The following is a 22,445-nucleotide window of genomic DNA, read 5'->3' as shown; positions in this document are numbered from 1 at the left end:
TTACAACTGATGTTTAAATTTCAAGTAGGACCCAACTTACCGCCAGGGCTTTAACCAGTTTACAGGGTGGTAAGCAGAGTCATGAAATACTAGACTTTGGCCCAATTCCATAGAGCTGCTCAAGGAGAAAATACTATAGTGCTTGAAGTTTTGTGCTAAGCTAATTGGGCCTAGGACTTTTACCAGGGAACCATGTCCAAGGCTGCCCTTACCACTATAAGCAGGACTCAATTTATAGAGCTGCATAAGTAGAGTATTATGCTTAACACATATTTTTCTAAGCAAAAATAAGCAGGATACCAGTCACAGGTACCAAGTATTCTGTAATCCGAGTGCAGAGTTCAACAGCCGGGTACCAGGTACTTGGATCTGAAAAGTACGAGTCTGAGTATCTTGATAAAGAAATTTATGGAAAATGAGATTCAATAAAAAAAATTAACTAATTTTGTTTAAACTAATTTCTAGGTGACAGTAGGCCTATATAATTATGTTATTGTTATGGTAATCATTAATACATATACAACTTCGTCCAGAGGTTTATTTCTCTGTTTTAAAAATAATTTATAGTTTTTAAATATTGTGATGGGGTGGTTCTGGCTTAATACAGTCTTACAGTAGATAGCGAATAATGTGTGCAAATTGTCATTTTTTTGTATAAAGTCTTTTGAAAACCACATCGGTGTATATGGGTAGCACACAAAGGATTAACTTTTCCCCTCTTACAGCAGACCTTTGTCACGCTGTCACCATCTTGGTTATGTTCCCCGTTTCCATAACAGTTATGAATGCTAACATTCATTGCGCAAACAGGGCACCAGACGATTATTTCGTCTAGCCTCGTTTTGGTTAAAATGACTTGGAATGGAGTTAAATCAATAAAGGTCTATAAAGTATGAGAGATTGTAGTTATTAAACTCCTATGGGTAAATTGCCCAAGTCTCAATTTCTTTTAATAAGCTGGTTGCAATTACATTTTGTTAATGGATTAACAAGTTCTTCACTGTAATTCATTAATAACGTAATGCTATACCAATTATAATTATAAAGCAAAGCAGTTAAAAGTTTACTAAGCAGTTTTGTTTGCTTTTTTTTATGAACCGATAACCTGAAAACTTGCACACATGAATGTCATTTGACCCTTTAATTTGTATTGTTACATGATAGTAGATTTTTTTTACGCACCACTGCAACCCGTGAACAATTGATTTTCATTGCAGTCTTTTACCCACAAAGACGTTCCTAATGTTTTTATGGTTCAATAAGTTTGTCAATGTGCTTCCTGTATAATCTAATGCTATACCCATTGTGGTCATAAAGCAAGTTAAAAGCAAATGAAAATATTCTCAACTTTCTCGGGGTACAGGAAAATGTTTCTTGCTGGAAAAAATGCTAACATGTGACAAGTGACATGTCAATTTTAATAGACACTGGGGTGGATTTCACAAAGGTAGTCCTAACTAAGGACTAGTCCTAGGCAATGCTAAGATATAGGACCAGTCCTAAGTTAGGATTAGTTACTGGTCCTAACTTAGGACCAGTCCTATCTCTTAGCATTTCTTAGGACTAGTCCTAAGTTAGGACTACCTTTGTGAAATCGACCCCTGGACACATTTGGTAATTGTCAACGACCAGTCTAGAATATAGCCTATGCACTAAATAACAAACCAGTGAAATATTGAACTCAATTGGGCGTCGAAGTTGAGAGATAACTATATGAAGGAAATAACACCCTTGTCACACGAAGTTGTGTGCTTTCAGATGCTTGATTTCGGGACCTCAAAAGTTAATTTTGGGGTCTCGAGATAAAATTAAAATATTTTAGTTGAAAATTACTTCTTTCTCGAAAACTACGTTCCTTCAGAGGGAGCCGTTTCTCACAATGTTTTATACTATCAACAGCTCTCCATTGCTTGTTACCAAGTAAGTTTGTATGCTAACTTTGAATAATTACCAATAGTGTCCACTGCATTTAAATTTGTTGCCTTCAACCAACCATTAAAAAAAATACCATAAAAATGCCGTTAAAGAACAGCACCCATTTCATGAACGAACCCAAATGTATATTTTCTTTCATTTTTTTTAATCACGATCTTAACAATAATTTTGCTGAAATAAACTGATTTGTCAGCAGGAATCTGAAAGGAAAGATCACAGCCACGCTTCGGGCCCATGGCGATCTTTGATGAGGGTAAACTTGTCAATCACTTTTCCACTCTGAAATAAAATAAAGTGCATACAAAACAAAGACTTGTTATATAATGTTAGAATTCACAGATACGGAGCAAAATGTATAATGATTGTGCATCCGCCCCACACATTTCCTGGTGCTCTAACTCTAAAGCGAATGTTAAATAGGTCATATTTTTGGCTGAATTTATCTCAACATTTAAGTTTTATAGTTATTTTATAGATGGTGGAAAGTTACAACCCTTCATTTAAGATGTTGCACAAACTAACAATTTCCAATTATTAGTTAGTGGTAGTTAATTGGAATCTAAACATGAATTGTTGTTGTCGGTATCTCAAAATTACTTTCACGCCCATCAGCCATGTGACAAATATTTTACATATTACCGGTTTACCACCTGATAAATATACACAGACACAAGGATTTGTTGTTGTAGTAAACTCTGCCAAGAGTTAATTTATTCCGTACTCTGAATTCTGTGGTAAAACGCCAATTCATAATAATATAAGGGATTTCCCTTTATTTAATTCCATCCAGTGATATCCACACTCGTAAAGAAGTATACCAGTTCCCATTATAATACACTTTGCGACCAATTCGCAAAGGGTCCCAATTCCTCACTTTGCGACTAATTACAATTATTATAATTATAAATGCACTCATTGACTGGAGAAAACTCCGGGTCAATGAGGTTCCCACTTCCAGCGAGTTGCCAAGAAGGTACCAAATTAATCTACTTCTTTATATACAATCACATCATTTTATTGCCACCATATTTATCCATATCAATTCACATAAATTAATTTACCACTTCCTCACAGGCTACAATGCCTATTAGCTTCTTGTTTATAGGAACAACCTAAACTTACCGCTTTAAGTGTAAGTTGTAAGATTATCAGTCATATCAATCTGTACCACGTATTCCGTAATACCCTGACCCTTCCATTAACCCCAGGGAGGGAGGGAGGGAATTTTGCGAAACTATACAATCTATCTTAACTCCTCGGTGGCAGAATATTCAATGACGGTTCCCAGAAAGACAAGCACCCTTTCCCGAAATGCATTGCTTTGGTTGGTTGAAAAGAACAATGGAACCACGTCTGAATGCGCCCTGACAATCCCAATCGCTTATAGCCCCGACTGTGCAACCTGACTATAATTATGCATATTTCCTGGTGTCAAATCGGTTTACTGCGTTACGCATTAAACCCTATTACCACCTGATAAATATACACAGACACAAGGATTTGTTGTTGTAGTGAACTCTGCCAAGAGTTAATTTATTCCGTACTCTGAATTCTGTGGTAAAACGCCAATTCATAATAATATAAGGGATTTCCCTTTATTTAATTCCATCCAGTGATATCCACACTCATAAAGAAGTATACCAGTTCCCATTATAATACATTTTGCGACCAATTCGCAAAGGGTCCCAATTCCTCACTTTGCGAACGGTAAATTTCCAATCCGCAAAGGTTCCCACTTCTCGGCGATTTGCCAAAGAAGGTACCAGACTAATTACAATTATTATAATTATAAATGCACTCATTGACTGGAGAAAACTCCAGGTCAATGAGGTTCCCACTTCCAGCGAGTTGCCAAGAAGGTACCAAATTAATCTACTTCTTTATATACAATCACATCATTTTATTACCACCATATTTATCCATATCAATTCACATAAATTAATTTACCACTTCCTTACAGGCTACAATGCCTATTAGCTTCCTGTTTATAGGAACAACCTAAACTTACCGCCAAAGCAATTTTTTTTTTTTTTTTTGTGAAGTGGAGAACCTCAACCCGTCTGATAAATTTTGATGGAACCAAATGAATCATGTCTTGCCAGTACGCACCTTCCGGGAAGGGTTAATGAGATGGGGGTGTTTTATAACAGGTGCGTTTTGCATCTCCCGAAGTATCTTCTTTGCACACATATTTAAATCCCAAGTGCAGCGTTTTTCTGCCCTCCTTTAACTTTACCTTGATACTTCACCCTTAACAAAATGTCTGACCAAATTAACCGTGTGTTGGGTAGGATGTTCCTAATTACCTTTAGGCTCTCTTTACCCTGTGTCTGCTCTGTCCCGAATTTTCCTTCAAGATATCTTTGGTCCCTAGATATAACACTATTGTCGTCGGGACCTCGCCTTCTGCCAGGTATCTCCTGAGCCTAGTACCAGCCGTCCAGGCGTGCCCCAGACACGTCTTTCCATGTCACTGTACCACCACTGTGTCGCTGCTGTGGCGAATGATACTGTCCTGGTACCCACATTCTTGCTTCGGATTGATGAACATCTTTGGGCTCCCTGTTACCCTATGTCTTATCTGTCCCGAATTTTCCTTCACGATATCTTTGGTCCTTATATGTAACACTATTGTCGTCGGGACCTCGCCTTTTGCCAGGAGTCTCCTGAGCCTAGTCCCAGCCGTCCAGGCGTGCCCCAGACACGCCTTTCCATGTCACTGTACCTCCACCGTGCCGCTGCTGTGGCGAATGATACTGTCCCGGTACCCACGTTCTTGCATCGGATTGATGAACATCTTTAGGCTCCCTTTTACCCTATGTGTTATGTGTCCCGAATTTTCCTTCAAGATATCTTTGGTCCTTAGATGTAACACTATTGTCGTCGGGACCTCGCCTTTTGCCGTATCTCCTGAGCCTAGTCCCAGCCGTCCAGGCGTGCCCCGGACACGCCTTTCCATGTCACTGTACCACCACTGTGCCGCTGCTGTGGCGAATGATACTGTCCCCGATAAACATCTGTATAAAAACAAATTCAAAGAAAAACAGCCTGGGTAATCTGTTCTGACCAATATTTTATCTTGTCAAAGTCTTGTATGTAGTTGAAAATGTTGTACACAATTTGTTAACAACCAACTCAACATTCACCAATCTTGTAAATGATTATTTATCTTAAACAGCAATATGCTAATTAAAGAAGCGGTTGTCTACACTGCTTATTTATGACCTTGCTACAAGCTACCCCCTTTTAGACAATTGAAAACATTAAGTCTGGCCTAATGTAGGATTCAAGTGCTCCAGACTTCCATCTCCCCATACTTTTGATTTGTTCCTCCCGAACCCCAAACATATCCTGCAACTATGAACTGAAAAGGGTGTGGGGTTTACCTGATGGCCTTAATCCCTACTTTAAGATGTGATTAACTTGTCTGGCTGACATAGGGTCCCCCCTCAATGTACAAACGGTGAAGTATTGGCATTCCTGTCAATAGAAATGATTGAACTTTACCCACTTGATCCGTTTTTGAATATCTTAGAACTACTTGCAAACTCCCTTCCTGATTAAAGGAAATATCACCAATACGCAACGCCCGGGAATTTGCCATCGTGAGTTGTAAACTCACTCACCCTCAGAATAACCGAAAAGGGCAACCAAGAATGCTGCTTTTAACAGCAGAGCTTCATATGCTGATTATACTTTAAACATTAACTATGCTACTTTAATAAAGGTCATATAGGTCAAATATGGTATGTCTGCAAGCTATGCTGCAACCGGATGAAGATGTCTGCAAGCTATGCTGCAACCGGAGCAACTGATTCCTTTTTAATCATTCATCTTCTCTTTTCATCTTCACACTCTTCTACGTTTGCATCGAACATTTTTGTCTTCACTGTAAAAATTACACCCTGTAATTGAACCTATTTTAAATCATGCATCTTGTCATTTCATGTGTATGCTCTGTTACATTTTAATCCAACATTATAATGGGTTACTTTTTGTAACCACTTTACGAATTGTTATCTTCACTGCCAGTAATTACACCCTGTAACTTGAATAACCGGATCACTCGATCATTTTTAATCATGCGTCTTCTCATCTCATGTACATACTCTGTACGTTTAGTCCCACATTATAATGTTTGTTACTTTTTGTAACGACCGAATTTTCGTCTTCACTGACAATAATTACACCCTGTAACTTGAATAACCGGATCAACTGATAATTTTTAATCATGCGCTTTTGTTGTTCATATACGTAAGCTTTACGGTTTAGCCCGCCTCCATTGTTCGTTACATTTTGTACCGACATTTTTACGACACAACGTGTCATTGCCATGGAACATCAGTGCTGTGTTGACCGCCAGATACGAAAAACCAACCGATACTGGAAACGTACACCTGATCTATGCAAATCAACGCTTTCAGGTTCAAGCTAATACTGACCTCCCTGCTAAGCTATGGTAGCTGCTACTGTTACCGATGATACTTAAACTATATAACGACTAAAAAAAAGACTAAATTAACAAAGCTTTAATGTGTATATTGATAGCATAGCCAGATAAGCCTTACCCTGGGTACCGCACCCAGTCCTATTCAATGTTCCCGCCAAACCATTGAACCGTGTAACTCTTTATACTTAACAAGTATAAAGCAGATTTATTCTAATTCGCCTCAGGACCCAACCGAATAATTCAATATTTTGCAGACTGGTGGTAAAAACTAACCAGACTGCTCAGCACTGGAAATGTAATGGAACATCTTGAATCTTGCCGAGGGTCCAAGCGTCTACAATCCTCTTTCATCTTAGAAACAATGAAACTACCCGTGGGATCCTCCCATTTGTGCAATTTATGAACATATGAAATATAACTGCAAGCATAGAGAATCACACTGGATTCACCAACTCAAGACAGTCAAGCCCTTTGGACTAAACATAAACACTGGTGTTAAATAACTTCCCGTTACCCCCACTTCACTTCTGCTTGAGAACTATAATGTTGTTTATATTCTGTAACTCAAGTATAAATTAATTTTTTAAAGTTGTCCTATATATTTGTTACTATAACTATCTCAAGTAAGTAACCCCCCTTCTTTTTTCCACAGGTCCCTCATACCTGTTTTTAATACCATCGTACTTTTGATCTTGCTTTTCTCTATTAATTGACCATTGTTAATTGCATCATGATGCAACTTGTTCTCTAATTCTACCCTTTCATGTTTCCCTGCATTCTTAGCGAACAATGCATTTACCACTTTTATGGTCCAGTAATCCATCCTTTCATATGAAACCTCCTTTGTCCTCGCCACTCTACTCGTATTGGTTCATAGCCACCAATTGTTTCTGAAATAGAAACTTTGATTAGCTGTTATTTTCCCGCTTCTTTCTTTCTCGCTTCTTTCTTCATTTAATCCATTACCCCTCTCTTTTTCTATGAATGGATATGTATTTGTTTGTACTTGTTTTATGCCTCTGAACTAGGTCCGGTTTGGATCGAAAGCTAAGGCCATCTATACCACCCTATTCATTAAACATATGAAATACCAGATACGTATGTACAAATGGAAGAAGATGCAAAGGTCTTTAATTTTAATATTATGCAATAGGCTACCCCTTGATTTATGGAAGCTGGCCATTTAGTGCCTAATAATGATCAATCATTCCGAAAGGTCATAATGAAACTTGGTATTGCCCTTCTATTCTTTATGTACACTTTGTTCTAGAGCTTGATTAACACATGGTGCTGTGACGTGCAATGCCCATAATTCATCGTCAATTATGCCCATGATCTAACTGGTGTTAACTGCTGCCTCATTCTAAAAGTGCGCCATCCCCCCTTATTGGACGAGCTGCTGATCTCTGTGTGTACGATCTGGCACTATTTCAATAATTCTATGTGTTCTATGGAGATGAGCTCGCAAATACACTGCTACATAAGTCAAAAAATGCAGAGGTCCATGTAATGTATAGAAGTAATTGGACGCATGTGTTTATTATCTTTCCATATTATAAAACCCCCCTCGTTTACAGCCAGCAAGAATTACTGTGTCTTGACCGCTATTTGTACTAATATAGGGTCACTCTGCTTTATAAACTTACAGCGTAATCCACAAACTCGCTATGAATAATCTTAACAATTTTAAGGTTAGCGGTAGGCTATTTGTACTACTATAGGATCACTCTTCTTTATAAGATCACAGCAAAATCCACAAACTCGCTATGAATAATCTTAAAAATTTTAAGGTTAGCGGTAGGCCCTCGCCCAATTCGCTACAAACTGATATCAATGGATTAAAGGGAGTTGATGGTTAATTCATATGCTGCATGTTATCCGCCACCGGTATGCTTCAAGAGCCCGCTGTGCAATCAATGGACCCCCACATGCAACTGCTCCCTACTGTACTTATTTTGCACCCTGCATTTGAAAGTTTGGCACCACCCAGTTCTATTGAAGATGATGTCCCTCCTAACCAACTACATGCCCCATCCCTGTTATGTATGGAACACCCTGAATATTGACTAGAGTTTGCCAAGTTGTACACTAAACTACTAGGCTTACTTATTCCTGATTGGCCTGACTGACACAAGCTCTGACTAACTTTCATATTAAACGGCAAGCTGCCAGAAAAAATATGATTGTCCGCCCTTTCTTGTCCTTGTGTACCTGTACTCATGCTTTGAGAATGTTGGACCGTTATACCCCGAGTTACGTGTAAAGGCCATGAAATATCCTGACTATTAATCTGTGGGATGTTCGCAATTATTGGCCCTTTATACATACTAGATGTTTGAAACCTTTCCGTATTCACGGTACTCGTGTTACCTACTAGCGTTACTGTTGGGGCTGTACTTGCCCCAGCATTAGGTCTGAAAATGTAGCGACTCACCCGATTGGCCCGGCTAGTAAACCATCGGCTTCACCACTCTCTGTAGCCGCCCATCTTCGCCCTCCTCATCAGGTATCACTTGGATTTCTTCAATGCGGTTCCCACTTCCAGCGAGTTGCCAAGAAGGTACCGAATTTTGCGAAACTATACAATCTATCCTTAAGGCGGTTAGGTTATATGAACGGATGTCGGTAAGACGTTCTAAACTCATAAATAACCTAGCCTTCCTTAAACGTTGCCGAGACTCAAACCTGATGCCACACGGACTCCGCCTCCAAGATCCAGTCCGCAGCCGCCGTTCTACGTCCATCCTTCAAGCCGCTAGTTCCGCCCTTCTCAAGGAGCGGATATCATCCACCAGATCATCTCTAGCCGGTCTAGATCATGACATCACTCACACCGAGCGGGAACTGCAATCCTCCCTACACCCGAGAGATTTCTCCAAGATCAGCGCCCTCTCCAGTTCATCCAGCCAACATGCCTTCGCGACCGCCCGCAGGAAGCAGATAGCCAAATTCCACAAGTTATACCACCAGAAGCAGAGATCGTCTATATCTCACTTCAATCGCGCACCCTCCGAGAAGATGAGATCTCCTATATCTCTATTCAATCGCGTCCCTGGGCAACCCACAGGATCTCCTATATCCTTACGGCCACCAGTTCACCTCCGTAGTCAACGCGCTTTCCAGAAACACACCGTAGTCAACCTTAGCAACCGGAGTATCACGGAAACCGAGACCAGCGTCCTGTCCCTGGGTATGAACTTTGCCCAGCCCCCCAAGTCCATCCCCAACGAAGAAATTATCCAGTCTACAGAGCAAGCTCTCAAACACCTCAGCAAGACGGAGAAGATTGATGTCCGGATCAAGATAAACGAGGTTCTGCAGAAGGCGAAACCAGCCAAGTCCAACCTTTCCAAGGTTGAGCAGGCAGCCCTCCGAGAAATTCGCCGGGACGAATCCATTCACATCTTGCCTGCTGATAAAGGGAATGCCACTGTTATCATGGACCGCACGGAGTACACTGACAAGGTAAGCAACATTTTATCATCTGGTTCATACCGCCCCCTCCCCAAGGACCCCACCCCTAGCATCGAGAAGAGGGTTGCCAGCAAACTCCTTTCCATCCACCGGTCTGGAGCTCTCTCCGTCCCTCTCTATCGTAGGCTCCGCCCATCCAGCTCCACCTGTCCCAGGTTCTTCGGCAATCCCAAGATTCACAAGCCGGAAGTTCCCCTCCGCCCCATAGTTGCCTCGAGGGGCTCCCCCACCTACGACACTGCCAAGTACCTAGCTAAAGTACTTCGACCCCTGGTGGGTCTCACTGAACACCATGTTTCCAATTCCACCCAGTTTGTTGACATTACCCGCAACCTAACCCTACAACCCACTGATATCTTGGTAAGTTTTGATGTGGAATCTCTCTTCACCAATGTGCCCACTGATGAAGCTTGCTTCTTGGCCAAGGAGAGATTATCACATGACCCATCCCTCCCTGATCGTGCTGGTCTTTCACCTGACCAAATTCATGATTTGCTTTACACATGCGTTTCCTCCAGTTGTTTTCAATTCCAGGGCAAGTACTACGAGCAGACAGCTGGGACCTCCATAGGATTCCCTATATCCCCGGTTCTAGCTTACATATTCATGGAAGAGTTCGAGTCCTCATCACTCCTCACCGCTGACCTCCGACCCAGCCTGTGGCTCCGCTACGTAGACGACACCTTTGTCGTGTGGCCCCACGGTCAGGACTCTCTCCATGAATTTCTGCAGTACCTCAACCAACAACACTCCAGTATCAAGTTCACCATGGAGCAAGAACATTCCGGAAAGTTACCCTTTCTGGATGTTCTCATTACAAGAAACCAAGACGGCACCCTACATCACAGCATTTACCGGAAACCCACCCACACCGACCGTTACCTACATCAGCGGTCTTTCCATCATCCAGCCATCAAGTCGTCAGTCAACCGTGCGCTGGTTCAACGGGCTTATACCATTTGTGATCCGGATAGCCTCCAGCATGAGTTGCAGCACATCACCACTTCTCTACAGCGGAATGGATACAACGCCAAGCAAGTCAAGACTAGCAAGCCCGTCCCCCCCCCCCGACCAAAGGGTCTCCTATACCCAAGGTCAAACACACACACCCACAGTTAGTTTACCATACCTAGGTCCCCCCTCTCATCGCCTCCAACGCATCTTCAAGGAAGCAGGTATCAAGGTGTATCACTCCGCCCCGAAGAAACTCCATGGCTCTCTCCAATCGCACAAGGACAAGAAGGACCCCTCCGCCCGTGCCGGAGTCTATCGCATTCCATGCGAATGTGGTAAGGTTTATGTCGGGGAAACCGGGCGTAACCTTCCCACTAGACTTAAGGAACACCGAGCACACGGAAGGAGGGGGGACTTCGATAAATCCGCCATCGTCAAGCATTCCCACATCGCTGACCACCGAGTGAACTGGAATGCTGCTGAAATCATCGCTCCCATCCAGGCGTGGCACCCTAGACGCATTAGAGAGGCCATCGAGATCCACAAGCATGACACCGTACCCCAAGACATCGGCTTCCACATAAGCGACATCTGGCTCCCCCTTCTCCCGACCAATGGATCTTCTATATCCACGGTCACCTTAGGCCACATAAAAAAACAAATTGTTCATCGTCCTTTTTTTGCGGATGGGGGAGGGAGGGAGTTTTTTATTTTTTATTTTTTAAGCTTTGTTTACAAGCCAAATATGAAATCAAGAATAAAGAAGTCATCACAATCACTATAAAACAGAGGGTTTGTGTGTTTTTGATGTTTTCAATAGTTTTGTCAAACAAATTTAACTCCTAGATGACATTTTCTGTAAACTTTTTCAAACAACTAAGCACAGTGTAGCCCAAGTAAATATTTGAAGAATTTTTCTTGCTTTGCCAACATGAATAAAAACCTTCTTTAAACATCTTTTCAAACCTGTACATTTTGAAAAAAATATCAGCTGAAAAATCTGGGCAGTAAAAGTATAAAGAGATATCCAGACATGTTTTCAATAATAAAAATAATAAAAAATAAAATAAAAAATGGGGTCGGGGGGTTTTTAACGGTCGGGCGGGGACGATCAACAATTTTTTTGGTATGTGGCCTTATAGCCTGGTGGTGTTCTCCTGTAATGACTTCACTAACCTTTTCTTTATATACCGGCCATAGACGTTCACAGTTATGTTCATGGGCCCACAGTTCCAGGTCTACCCCTATATAAAGGATTATCATAATTTAAAAAAACCTTTTAAGTAGTAATAAACATGAAATATTTACATTAATTTCACTAAAACGTTAAACTTGGCCATAGCAAAATATAGATGGATGAAATACGCATCATCAACCGCCGTATTTGATGATTGCAAGGCTATAATTCAAGTTGGCTTTAATTATAAGAGCTGTGCGAGCGCGTACATGTACACACTATTGCATTGTTTATACGTCAAATTAAACGGCGGTTGGTAACACTTAGTGCAATCCATATTTTATTGGTATCAAAAGGTAAATGGATTACAGAAAAGGTTCACCTTGTGGCCGGAAGATGGACGTATTTTACCGGAGAAAGGGGCGAAGCAATTAATTGGCAAAACTGTCTTTAAAGAAAAATGCTTAAGAAAGTTTAACCAGTTTTCTAAAATCTGCATGGGAAAACTTAAGACTGGGTTGCTCTAAAAATCAAAGAAGTGGTGGCAGACTTTCAAAAATAGATTTCGTTTAAACTTTGCACAAGTGAAGGCCATCAACCAAAATGTAAAAATAAAGCATAAGTTTTGCATTTACACCTTCGTTTCCATGGCAACGGTCAAAAGTAGAAAATTACCATATTTCACCTAATTCAGCTCTTTTCATGAATAAAAATTTCCCAAAGTTGAGGGCTCCACTGTGTAAAAACAAAATAGTGGACCTACCTCTCAGCTGGATATGATAAATATGCATCCTTAATCTTTCCAAAAATGCGTTTGACAAAAGTACAGTTAATTGTGAATGGAAGATTCTATTAAGTCCGAAAGTAGCATATTTAGGAAAGTTGGACTACCAGGCTTGAAAGATACTGGTCTGTAGGAATTTCAAAAAAATGTTTTGGTATTTGTTGAACTGGGGAGCAGTGTTGTCAGAAGCTTCATGCTTTTTGGCGATTGTATAGATTTAAAGGTTCAATGCTCTTTTTATGACTCTCTACATGCTTAACAATGATGAGGACTGACAAAATATAAGGACAAAATATAATAAAGCATCTTATGACAACATAACTCCTACACTGCGCGCCTGAATACGCGGGTTCTGGCACGGGGGCCGCCATTGCCTATCTTCCGTGTACATTTTCTGTGCGTTGCCGTCAGCACGTGACTTTTTGCCGTCAGCACGTGACATTTACCGCGTCAAAGACCTTTCTCCCGTGTTCATTTTCGCGCGTCGCCTTTCGAACGTGAAATTTTTACCGCGTCCATGGCGAACAAAAACTTTTTCTACACAACTGCTGATGACGTCAGGTGAAATGGGTCAATAACTCTGTGGTGTAGAGCAAAACAGTCAGTCGACTCCGCACGGCGCTAAAATCAACTACTTTCGCTTGGGGTGCGCAGGCTTGGCATGACGTAATACTACCGTATTTGGTAATCTGCAGCTCTGAGTACGCCGGAGCTCCGAGACCGCCACACCGGCAGGGGTAGGGGGACACGGGGGAACGGCAGCTTTTATTTAACTGTTGCTATATGGGACGGGATCAGGGATAACGGAGGCAGGCTTTAGAGCACGTGGGACGGGGATAGGAAAGGGGCAGGGGACGGGGGAACGGCACCTTTTATTTAACTGTTGCTAGGGGACGGGATCATGGAGAACAGAGTCAGACATTAGAGCACGCGGGGCTGGGAGAGGAAGGGGCAGGGGGACGGGGTAATGGCATCTATCACGCATCTCCATTTTTCAGGACACATGCATCCGTCCTCAAGCAAATTATGACAAATTGAATAAAACACGCCTTAAATTAAAGGGACACACCGGCTCACCGTTTACGCAATTTAGGGCTGTATAATCATAAATAATGTTTTTATAGATGGTTGCTGTAAACAAAAATCGTTATTGACAAAATTATTATTCACCTGGTCTTTTTTCGATCGGGGGCTCCGTTTTTGTATCCTTCTTTTCTTTTTCATAAAACATTTTTTAAGCTACTCGCACAATAACACTGTCAATATAACAAAATGCGGTAGTCCTACGTTTTGACATCATCAATATTTTTTTATTGTTACCTGAAAACTCCTAGAAAAAAGAAATTAGGAGCCATGAAACAAAGCAGAGCATAATATTGGAACGTTGCGATCATAAGAAATAACGGATTCGACACGAGGTGTACCGACTGACAAACCCAAACCCCTCCCAAGCTCACGGCGAGACCCGCAAGCTGGGAGTTCATAGCGCCCGGAATTACACCTCCAGCCCCCCACGAGACACGGCATATGCGGTACGTGATATGCCCCGAGGCTTACGTTCCGATTGCTCCACGCCGTGGGGTTATATAACAAGTTCCGTTACACGGACTCTTTGAATGCGAATCTTACTTTAGATTTTTCACCATTATTTACATTTTGTAGCGATAATTTGAATACATGATCTTTTTCGCCAATTACTTGTTAATAATTTTGTAAAAAAAAAGATTTAATTTTGGTTTGGTAAGTTACTTTTATACGGCTGGAAGTAAAACTAGCCCGGAAGGTCACGTGACTGTTTGTACCACTTTTTGGTTAAAACAATCACGTGACCTTCGTTTTTGTTTTAAAATGCTCGAAAGCGGCCAAATTTGATGATTTTTTTTAGGGACTGTTCTTCTTCAGTCCATGAAGACCGTTGAATTCATTTCTGAGTCTGTTTTGTAGCCCAAATAGCCCAATTCGGCCGGTGTGTCCCTTTAAAAGTTTACATAATTATGGGGACATTAATTTTTATTTTAAAACTCGTGACATCTACACCACTTTTGTTCCCCTCCCCTTCCACAAACACACGACTTTCTTTGTAGTTCGGACAAACTGAGTAGAACATGCCTTAAAAGTTTACGTATTTGGCTTTGGTTACCGTTACTTTAACAACCAGCCGAAGTTTGTACACTCAATTTCCAGTTATTCATTAAATTATGAAGTCATTGGATTGGTTTTGTGCAAAAAAATGACAGCTTGCATGTGTCACACATGTGCTTAACAATATCTTTAAAACGCAATTTGGTGGGTGTTTCCTGAATATTGTTATTCTTTTTAATGTGACAGTTGACAGTAAAACTAACACTTACACTGATTTCTTGATGTGATCTGATGATGTCATCGCAACTTTACTGTCGTCACGTGGTCAATGTGTACGATCACCCCCATGCACTATGATCAGATCATCAACAGTGCACATTGTTATGCGTATCGGGTATTCAGTTGTGCTAACTGCCCAGTTTACCTGTCTAACTGGACCCGCAGTACATGAATTTGCACAACAAAAAAACATTGCAAAAACCCGTACAAGTGCGCGAACGGGGGATAATAAATGGGACAGGAACAAAATTAATCCGACTGACAAATAATACAAAACGGGGGAAAAACAGGACGCGAAAATAATGACCAGGACGGAACAAAATTACCGAGGCTGGGAAGTAATACGGGATAGGGAAAACGAGAAAAGGGACTAATAATAATACGGGACAGGAAAAAAAATAAACTGAACGGGGAAAAAAATAAACGAAACGGAGTACAAACAAGGACACGGTAATTGGTATTGTGACGTCACTCTTTGCTTAGCAATTAAAATTGATACAAAGTTAAGATCAATCTTAGTGCTTTGTGAAATCGATATTGAAACAGCGCGGAAATCTAGCGGAACCCGCAGTTAGCGCGGGTTTCCCGCTAGTGCCCGAACTCATGTTTTCAAGTTTCGCGCGGGTCCCGCTAGTGGTTGTTTCCATTGTGCCCCGTTGGTAAGTGGAGTGACGTTATGAGTCACGACGAACTTTTTAGTGCTTTGTGAAATCGTAGACTTGCCCGTCTTTTTTCCATTTTTTTTTTATTAGTCGGTCCCATCTATGTTTTTCAGTTTTGCACGGGTCCTGCTGCAGTGGTTGTTATTATACTCCTGTCCTGTCTATCGTCCTCAAGTCAATTTTCTTTGTTTCCTTTCCAAATTATATCCCAGCCCCGTTCATTTGTTCAAGGCATTTTATTTTGCCGTTCCTACCATGTGCCCCCTCCTTCTCCCGTCCCATCTAACCAGCACCTCAGTGCCTCCCCGTCCCCGCGATCCCATGCGTTGGCATTGTTCTATGATTGCCACTGTTTGACATGGCCATAACTCATTTATTTTCTTCTAGTTGAGTGCAGCAGATCAATCTACTGTTTTTCCCAAATCTCGTTTATACCCGTTTAATTGTTTCCCTTCAGTGTTTGCCGGGCCCCCGTTTTATTGCTAGAGCAAATTGTGTAGTCTAATTCCTAACACAAGGAAGGAAGAATAAACACCATAGCGATGATAGTATAAAGGCCTCTTCATGATACGATGGTCATACAAAGAACCAGCAAAATTAAACGTTAAAACAACCTGGTATATCGGTCATTCCAAGTCAGGCCATGGTCAGACCAACTCACTTTTTTACCTCATGTCTTCCGATTTTGATAACAATTGTTGTGCTTGTAGGTCCTTATGAGAAATGAATGCACACAAATTTTCAGCCCGATCCGACTTACCATGTGGTCAGGGCAGAACCCACTAAAATCCAACATTTGTAGGGTAAAATACCACCTTTTTGGTAAAAATTATGTCATAACGGATTTTCTTTTATAATTTTGTGATTTCAGCTAATTTTTGTTCCAGTTTTACATGTTCTGCGTGTCAGTCGAGGTATGTTGTACGTTGTCGTCTCTTTATTTGACTTCCCGTTTGGAAACTTTGACTGTTTTTAACGTTTTTTTATCGGGAAAGCTGAGGAATATTCAATGGTTCAGCGAACCACCATCATGGCCATGCTTTTGTACGGGCTCTTCGTATTGCTGTACAACATCACGTTTACAATAGACATTCTCAACAGTGTCGCTGGTACCCAGCGCGCCACACCCGATCTACGTGTGTCTCCACACACACTCCATTACCTGGAACCATCACAAAATGGCGACGAGCAGTTGTATCGCCGACGTTATAAGTACTCAAGATCAGAACTTCTAAATTTGAGAAATATTGGTGAGTCAACATCGGTTGTTTCTAATGAGGTTTGGAAGACTTTAAAATTCTGCAAACTAACCAAAGTTAAAGTCAAACGTGGCTCTAGAGCGGGGAGAAACAAACAGAGAAAAATTCAAGTTATCACGCAGGGCGGACATGGACAACCCATTGCCAACTCCACGCAAACACGACGAGGGTCTGTCGTGTCAAACCTGATTTCTGTCCCGATTGGTATATCTACAAATGACTATACTAACGGATTTAGTGCACCTCCTGTGTTCCTGATCAATGCTAGATCATTGGTTCAACGCATCGATGAACTTCAGATAATGCTCGACACCAGTAACATCGACATAGCAGCCATTACTGAAACATGGTTTCCTGCTCACATTGACTCTAGTGTTTTCTCTATACCCAAGTTTGGACTAGCCAGTAAACCACGCATCAATAAACGTGGTGGAGGTGTCGCCCTATATGTCAGAAATGGCATAGAGTTTAGAACTTTGAGCGAAATCAACATTCCCGATGATCTTGAGGTTTTATGGATTTGGACTCGCCCACGACGGCTTCCCAGATCGGTGAGTGGTATTATCATCTGTGTCGTTTACCATCCACCATCCTCTCCACATGATAATATACTCACCGATCACCTACTGTCATTTTTGAACACACTTCAAACCAAATATCCCAACGCTGGTGTTATGCTTTTAGGAGATTTTAATAAACTGGACACTGACAACATCTGCCGCTTGTCCGGCCTCCTTCAAGTCGTCAAAACCCCTACGCGAGGTCAAGCCATTCTTGATAAAATTTTAACTAACTTGAAAGATCTATATCACGAGCCGATCATTTCATCACCGCTTGGATTGAGCGACCATAATACTGTTATGTGGCAACCCCTGAACACCATGAAAACGACCAATGTCAACCATAAACGAGTTGTTCGCCCAATTAAAGACTCGGACCAACGAGCCTTTGGCCAATGGATTACAAACTACAATTGGGAGGGTGTTGAAGCTGCAACCACAGCAGAAACCAAAACTTCTGTGTTCTACGAAGTTCTGAACAAGGCAACTGATAATTTTTTCCCGACCAAGGTTATCTCTTCGCACCGAAATGACAAACCTTGGATAATTTTACAGACTCACACTCCATGGCAGCATATATTTTTTGCGGTGGGTTTTGGTCGTCATATGTTCTTCACAAATTCGTCATCTTCATGAAATAATGCAGCTCCCAACGTTAAGAAATTCAAATTTTTGTTCGTACTCCTCACAGTCTGCCGTGTGTACGCAAGACGCACAACGCACAAATATTGCGTTGCATTTGCGTGTTATAACGCTGTGCAGTCAAGATAATGGTGACCAAGAATTCATGCGTCTTGCATCATGCGTCTTGCACGCGAATGTATACGCGTACGCACGGCAACGTACAACACTATGAAAAAAACGATCAAAACGGGAATTTTGTATGTTGGGAGCTGCATTATTTCACAAAAATGACGGATTCGTGAGGAATATGAGGCGTAGGCTACTGCATGTGATCTTCGGCAATACGGTAAACCCTGTATTGGTTATTTGTAAATCTTTGAACTTTTTTTTCTGTTCCGAAAGTGTATAATGGCTCTAAAACATTATTTATTTTATTCATAACGGAGAATTTAATTACTCCCCGAAGAATTCGTTTGTATATTGATATAAGAGGAAACTATATATAAGTAATTAGTAAACTTGCGGGTACAACCATGTGTAAATCTCTTAGAGTGAGTGTTGGCTCTGAAAAGAGCCAGTTGGGTTTCGGCGTTTCGAACAGTATACTCTGGGCCCAATTTCATAGAGCTGCTTAAGCAAAAAAATTACTTAAGCACGAAAACAGCTTGCTTATTTTACACATGTTACTGGCAAAAATTTCATGACATGTACATTGCTCGTGACTAATATTACGCTGTTGTTTACTTAGCATAACAATTGAGTGGAGTCTTAGCCGGTAATCTGATTTAACAAAGCAAAGATTTGTTTGCTTAAGCAAATTTTTTTGCTTAAGCAGCTCTATGAAATTGGGCCCTGCTCGTCTTCAGAATATTACTGATATGTTTAAGTCATGTGAAGATTTTGGGACTTAATTTACAAAATAAACAGAAGAGGCAAAACCCATACACAGAACTCAGAAATGGAAATCGGATCTTACAATTCAATAACATGTTTCAAGTACTATGGGGAAATAAGACCAGGGCCCAATTTCAAAGAGCTGCTTAAGCACAAAATTTTGCTTAAGCAAAAAAATCCTTGCTTAGTAAAATCAGATTACCGGCCAAGACTCCACTCAATTGTTATGCTTAGTGAACAACAGCTAAATACCAGTCACAATCGATGTATATGACGTACATTTTTGCCAGTAACATGTGTAAAATAAGCGAGCTGTTCGTGCTTAAGCAAATGCTTAAGCAGCTCTATGAAATTGACCACAGTACAAACAGTTTAGCACACCATGTCCTAAGAATGTGCGTGTTTGTACCATTATTATTCAGTGAAAGTAAAAAATAAACAACTTTACATGAAATCATGAAGAGGCACCTTCAAAATCATAACCACTCTAAGAACGAGACGGTAAGTTTCAACAGTTTGAATTAAAACCCGAGGACCTTCTTTGTGGAAATATTAAGACTGCAATGATAATGAATTTGTAATCCAACAACAAAATGTCTTTGCTTAATAAAGAAATTGAGACTTGGTTTATTTACCAATAGGAATGGAATTGCTTTAATCGAAACTCAACATTTATTTATAACACGGTGTTTCAATTTTAGTCAAATGTTATCTCCAATACTTTTGTAAGAGGTTGAATGATATTAACTTACCCATTAACACCAATGAGGTTTACAAAATTACAAAAAAAATATTCTTTTGAAACTTTGCACACAGTATTCACTATCAACTTAAAGACCATTGTGCCACAACAACCACATCACAATACTTAACAAAATTATCAAGTTTAAAAAATAGAGGAATAAAGTTGTCTATGTTTTCAGGATTACAATAAAAATTTACATACTGTCACCTAGAAATTAGAAAAAGTAATTCTGGAATCTGATTTTGCAGAAATGTACTTTTAAAGTACTCAGACTCGTACTCTTCAGATCCAAGTGCCTGGTACTCGGCTGTTGAACTCTGTACTCGGATTACTACTTTGTATATACCTGGACACTTGAACCGATGGCCCAAGTACTCGTACTAGAGTAGTATTACACTCGACTGAATTGTACCCAAACACAACACTGTCATCATTATCTAAAAGTACAATACACATTTCGGTAAGCCTTCTGATGATACAGTCATGCAGCGAGACCATGTATTAAACATCTGACATCAGGGGACCAGTCTAGGCTAGGGCTAGCCTGAACATCTGGTGTCACACTTCCTGTTATGTGAACCCCTTATGGATAACGAAAGAGGACCAGGCTAGGCTAGGGCTAGCCTGAACATCTGGTGTCACACTTCCTGGCATGCGAACCCTTATGGATAACGAAAGAGGACCAGTCTAGGATAGGGCTAGCCTGAACATCTGGTGCCACACTTCCTGGCATGTGAATCCTTATGGATAACGAAAGAGGACAAGTCTAGGCTAGGGCTAGCCTTAACATCTAGTGTCACACTTCGTGGCATGTAAATCCTTATGGATAACGAAAGAGGACCAGTCTAGGCTAGGGCTAGCCTGAACATCTGGTGTCACACTTCCCGGCATGCGAACCCTTATGGATAACGAAACAGGACCAGTCTAGGCTAGGGCTAGCCTGAACATCTGGTGTCACACTTCCCGGCATGCGAACCCTTATGGATAAGGAAATCATGGGATGGGCTCAGCCGGAGGCAAAGCTGTAGCCGAAGCCGGAGCCAAAGCCAGAGCCAAAACCATGTTGTAAAAAGAGGGTCATATGGTTGAACCATAGAGGAAACTATGATGTAACAGACCTTGTTGCAGAGCTACTCTTTACAAGAAATTATTGCACAAAATACCGACAATTAAAACAAAACCAGGTTGGAATCATCCATAGTATACATCCTTGTGAAATGGAGCGAGTCAAATCTCGGCTTAGACAAAAAAATACCAGAGAACAGCTGATAAATATATTTAATTAAATGTCACCATAACAACAGCAAATGAGCGTTGAGGTAAAGCAACATTACAAGGTTCGGAGCTTGGTAATGCACTTTGACAATGAAGGCTTGGGACTTAACTGTCGGTGATATGGGTTCGAGTCAGAACTACAATCTTTGACTACATGATAATAAAGAAACTTGCTCTTTCTGTACTCTGTCACCTCATTAGCTGTAATAGCTGTAATTCCCCACAGAACAGGACCAAATTTTATGAGCTGCTTTTAAAAGCACAAAAAGTAGCTAAGTACAAAACAAGTTGTTGAATGAAGCTACCAACCAAAGTACCATGTCACATGTACAATTTGTGAATGGTATCCTGCTTATGTTTGCTTAGGAAAAATGTGTTAAAGGCAGTGGACACTATTGGTAATTACTCAATATATTTATTAGCATAAATCCTTTCTTGGTGACGAGTAATGGGGAGAGGTTGATGGTATAAAACATTGTGGGAAACGGCTCACTCTGAAGTGCCATAGTTTTCGAGAAAGAAGTAATTGTCCACGAATTTGATTTCGAGACCTCAGGTTTAGAACTTGAGGTCTCGAAATCAACCATCTTCTTCGTGTGACAAGGGTGTTTTTTTCTTTCATTATTATCTCGCAAGTTCGATGACCGATTGAGCTCAAATTTTCACAGGTTTGTTATTTTATGCATATGTTGAGATACACCAACTGTGAAGGCTAATCTTTGACAATTACCAATAGTGTCCACTGCCTTTAAGCATAATTCTCTACTTATGCAGCTCTATGGAATTGGGCCCTGGGCTGGCCTAGTGGTAGGGCAACCTTGGACATGGTTCCGTGGTAAAAGTTATGGACCCAGTTTCATACATCTGGACAATTCCAAGCAAACAGGGACATAGACCCAAAAAATCAAATTCACCCCTGAACTTCCTTTTTATTTTTAAGTTATTGCTATCGAATGTAAGGACCAGGAAAATAACTTTTTTAGTAAAATAGTTATTGTTTTCTATGTATGTCACATTTCTTCCTTGTTATGTTTGGCTTTATACAAAATCAAATATTTATGTGCATTGTTTTCATTTGTTTGCATTTTTCCCATAAAAAAAACAGTTTTACAAAATGTCCATGCAATTTTATGACCTTAAACCTTTAAACAAAAACAATATCTGCCCATGACTTTTCTTTAAGATTTGTAGGTGCTCAGTTGTTGGATGCAGAGAGGTATGAAATGCGAGTGATTTACACATTTTCTTTTTTTCTGCATTTTTTTGTATTAGGCCTATATAAATTATTGTA

At 40.7% G+C, this 22,445-nt stretch overlaps 2 protein-coding genes and 1 long non-coding RNA gene across 4 annotated transcripts in view; 2 read left to right on the top strand and 1 right to left on the bottom strand.

Moving 5' to 3' along the window:
• Positions 1-2,148: 2,148 nt before the first annotated feature.
• On the bottom strand, positions 2,149-18,251 carry LOC139939245 (uncharacterized). Its single transcript, XR_011786279.1, has 3 exons — positions 18,178-18,251; positions 11,990-12,057; positions 2,149-2,214 (listed from the first exon to the last, which is right to left on the bottom strand). It is a non-coding gene; the product is annotated as an uncharacterized lncRNA (long non-coding RNA).
• LOC139940385 (uncharacterized) lies at positions 9,005-11,117 on the top strand. Its single transcript, XM_071936611.1, has one exon. The coding sequence runs from the start codon at positions 9,005-9,007 to the stop codon at positions 10,976-10,978; it is 1,974 nt and encodes a 657-aa protein (XP_071792712.1). The 3' UTR covers positions 10,979-11,117.
• A 243-nt stretch (positions 18,252-18,494) lies between the features above and the next one.
• Positions 18,495-22,445, top strand: part of LOC139938092 (cholesterol 24-hydroxylase-like) — a 28,761-nt gene continuing 24,810 nt past the window's right edge. For both annotated transcript variants that reach the window (XM_071933482.1, XM_071933475.1), the window contains exon 1: positions 18,495-18,586. The gene's annotated coding sequence lies outside the window, so the exon portion shown is untranslated. The remainder of the gene's footprint in view (positions 18,587-22,445) is intronic.

The sequence above is a fragment of the Asterias amurensis genome, chromosome 1, assembly GCF_032118995.1.
Source record: "Asterias amurensis chromosome 1, ASM3211899v1".
Lineage (NCBI taxonomy): Eukaryota > Metazoa > Echinodermata > Asteroidea > Forcipulatida > Asteriidae > Asterias > Asterias amurensis.
This window is presented reverse-complemented; position numbering and strand designations above follow the sequence as displayed.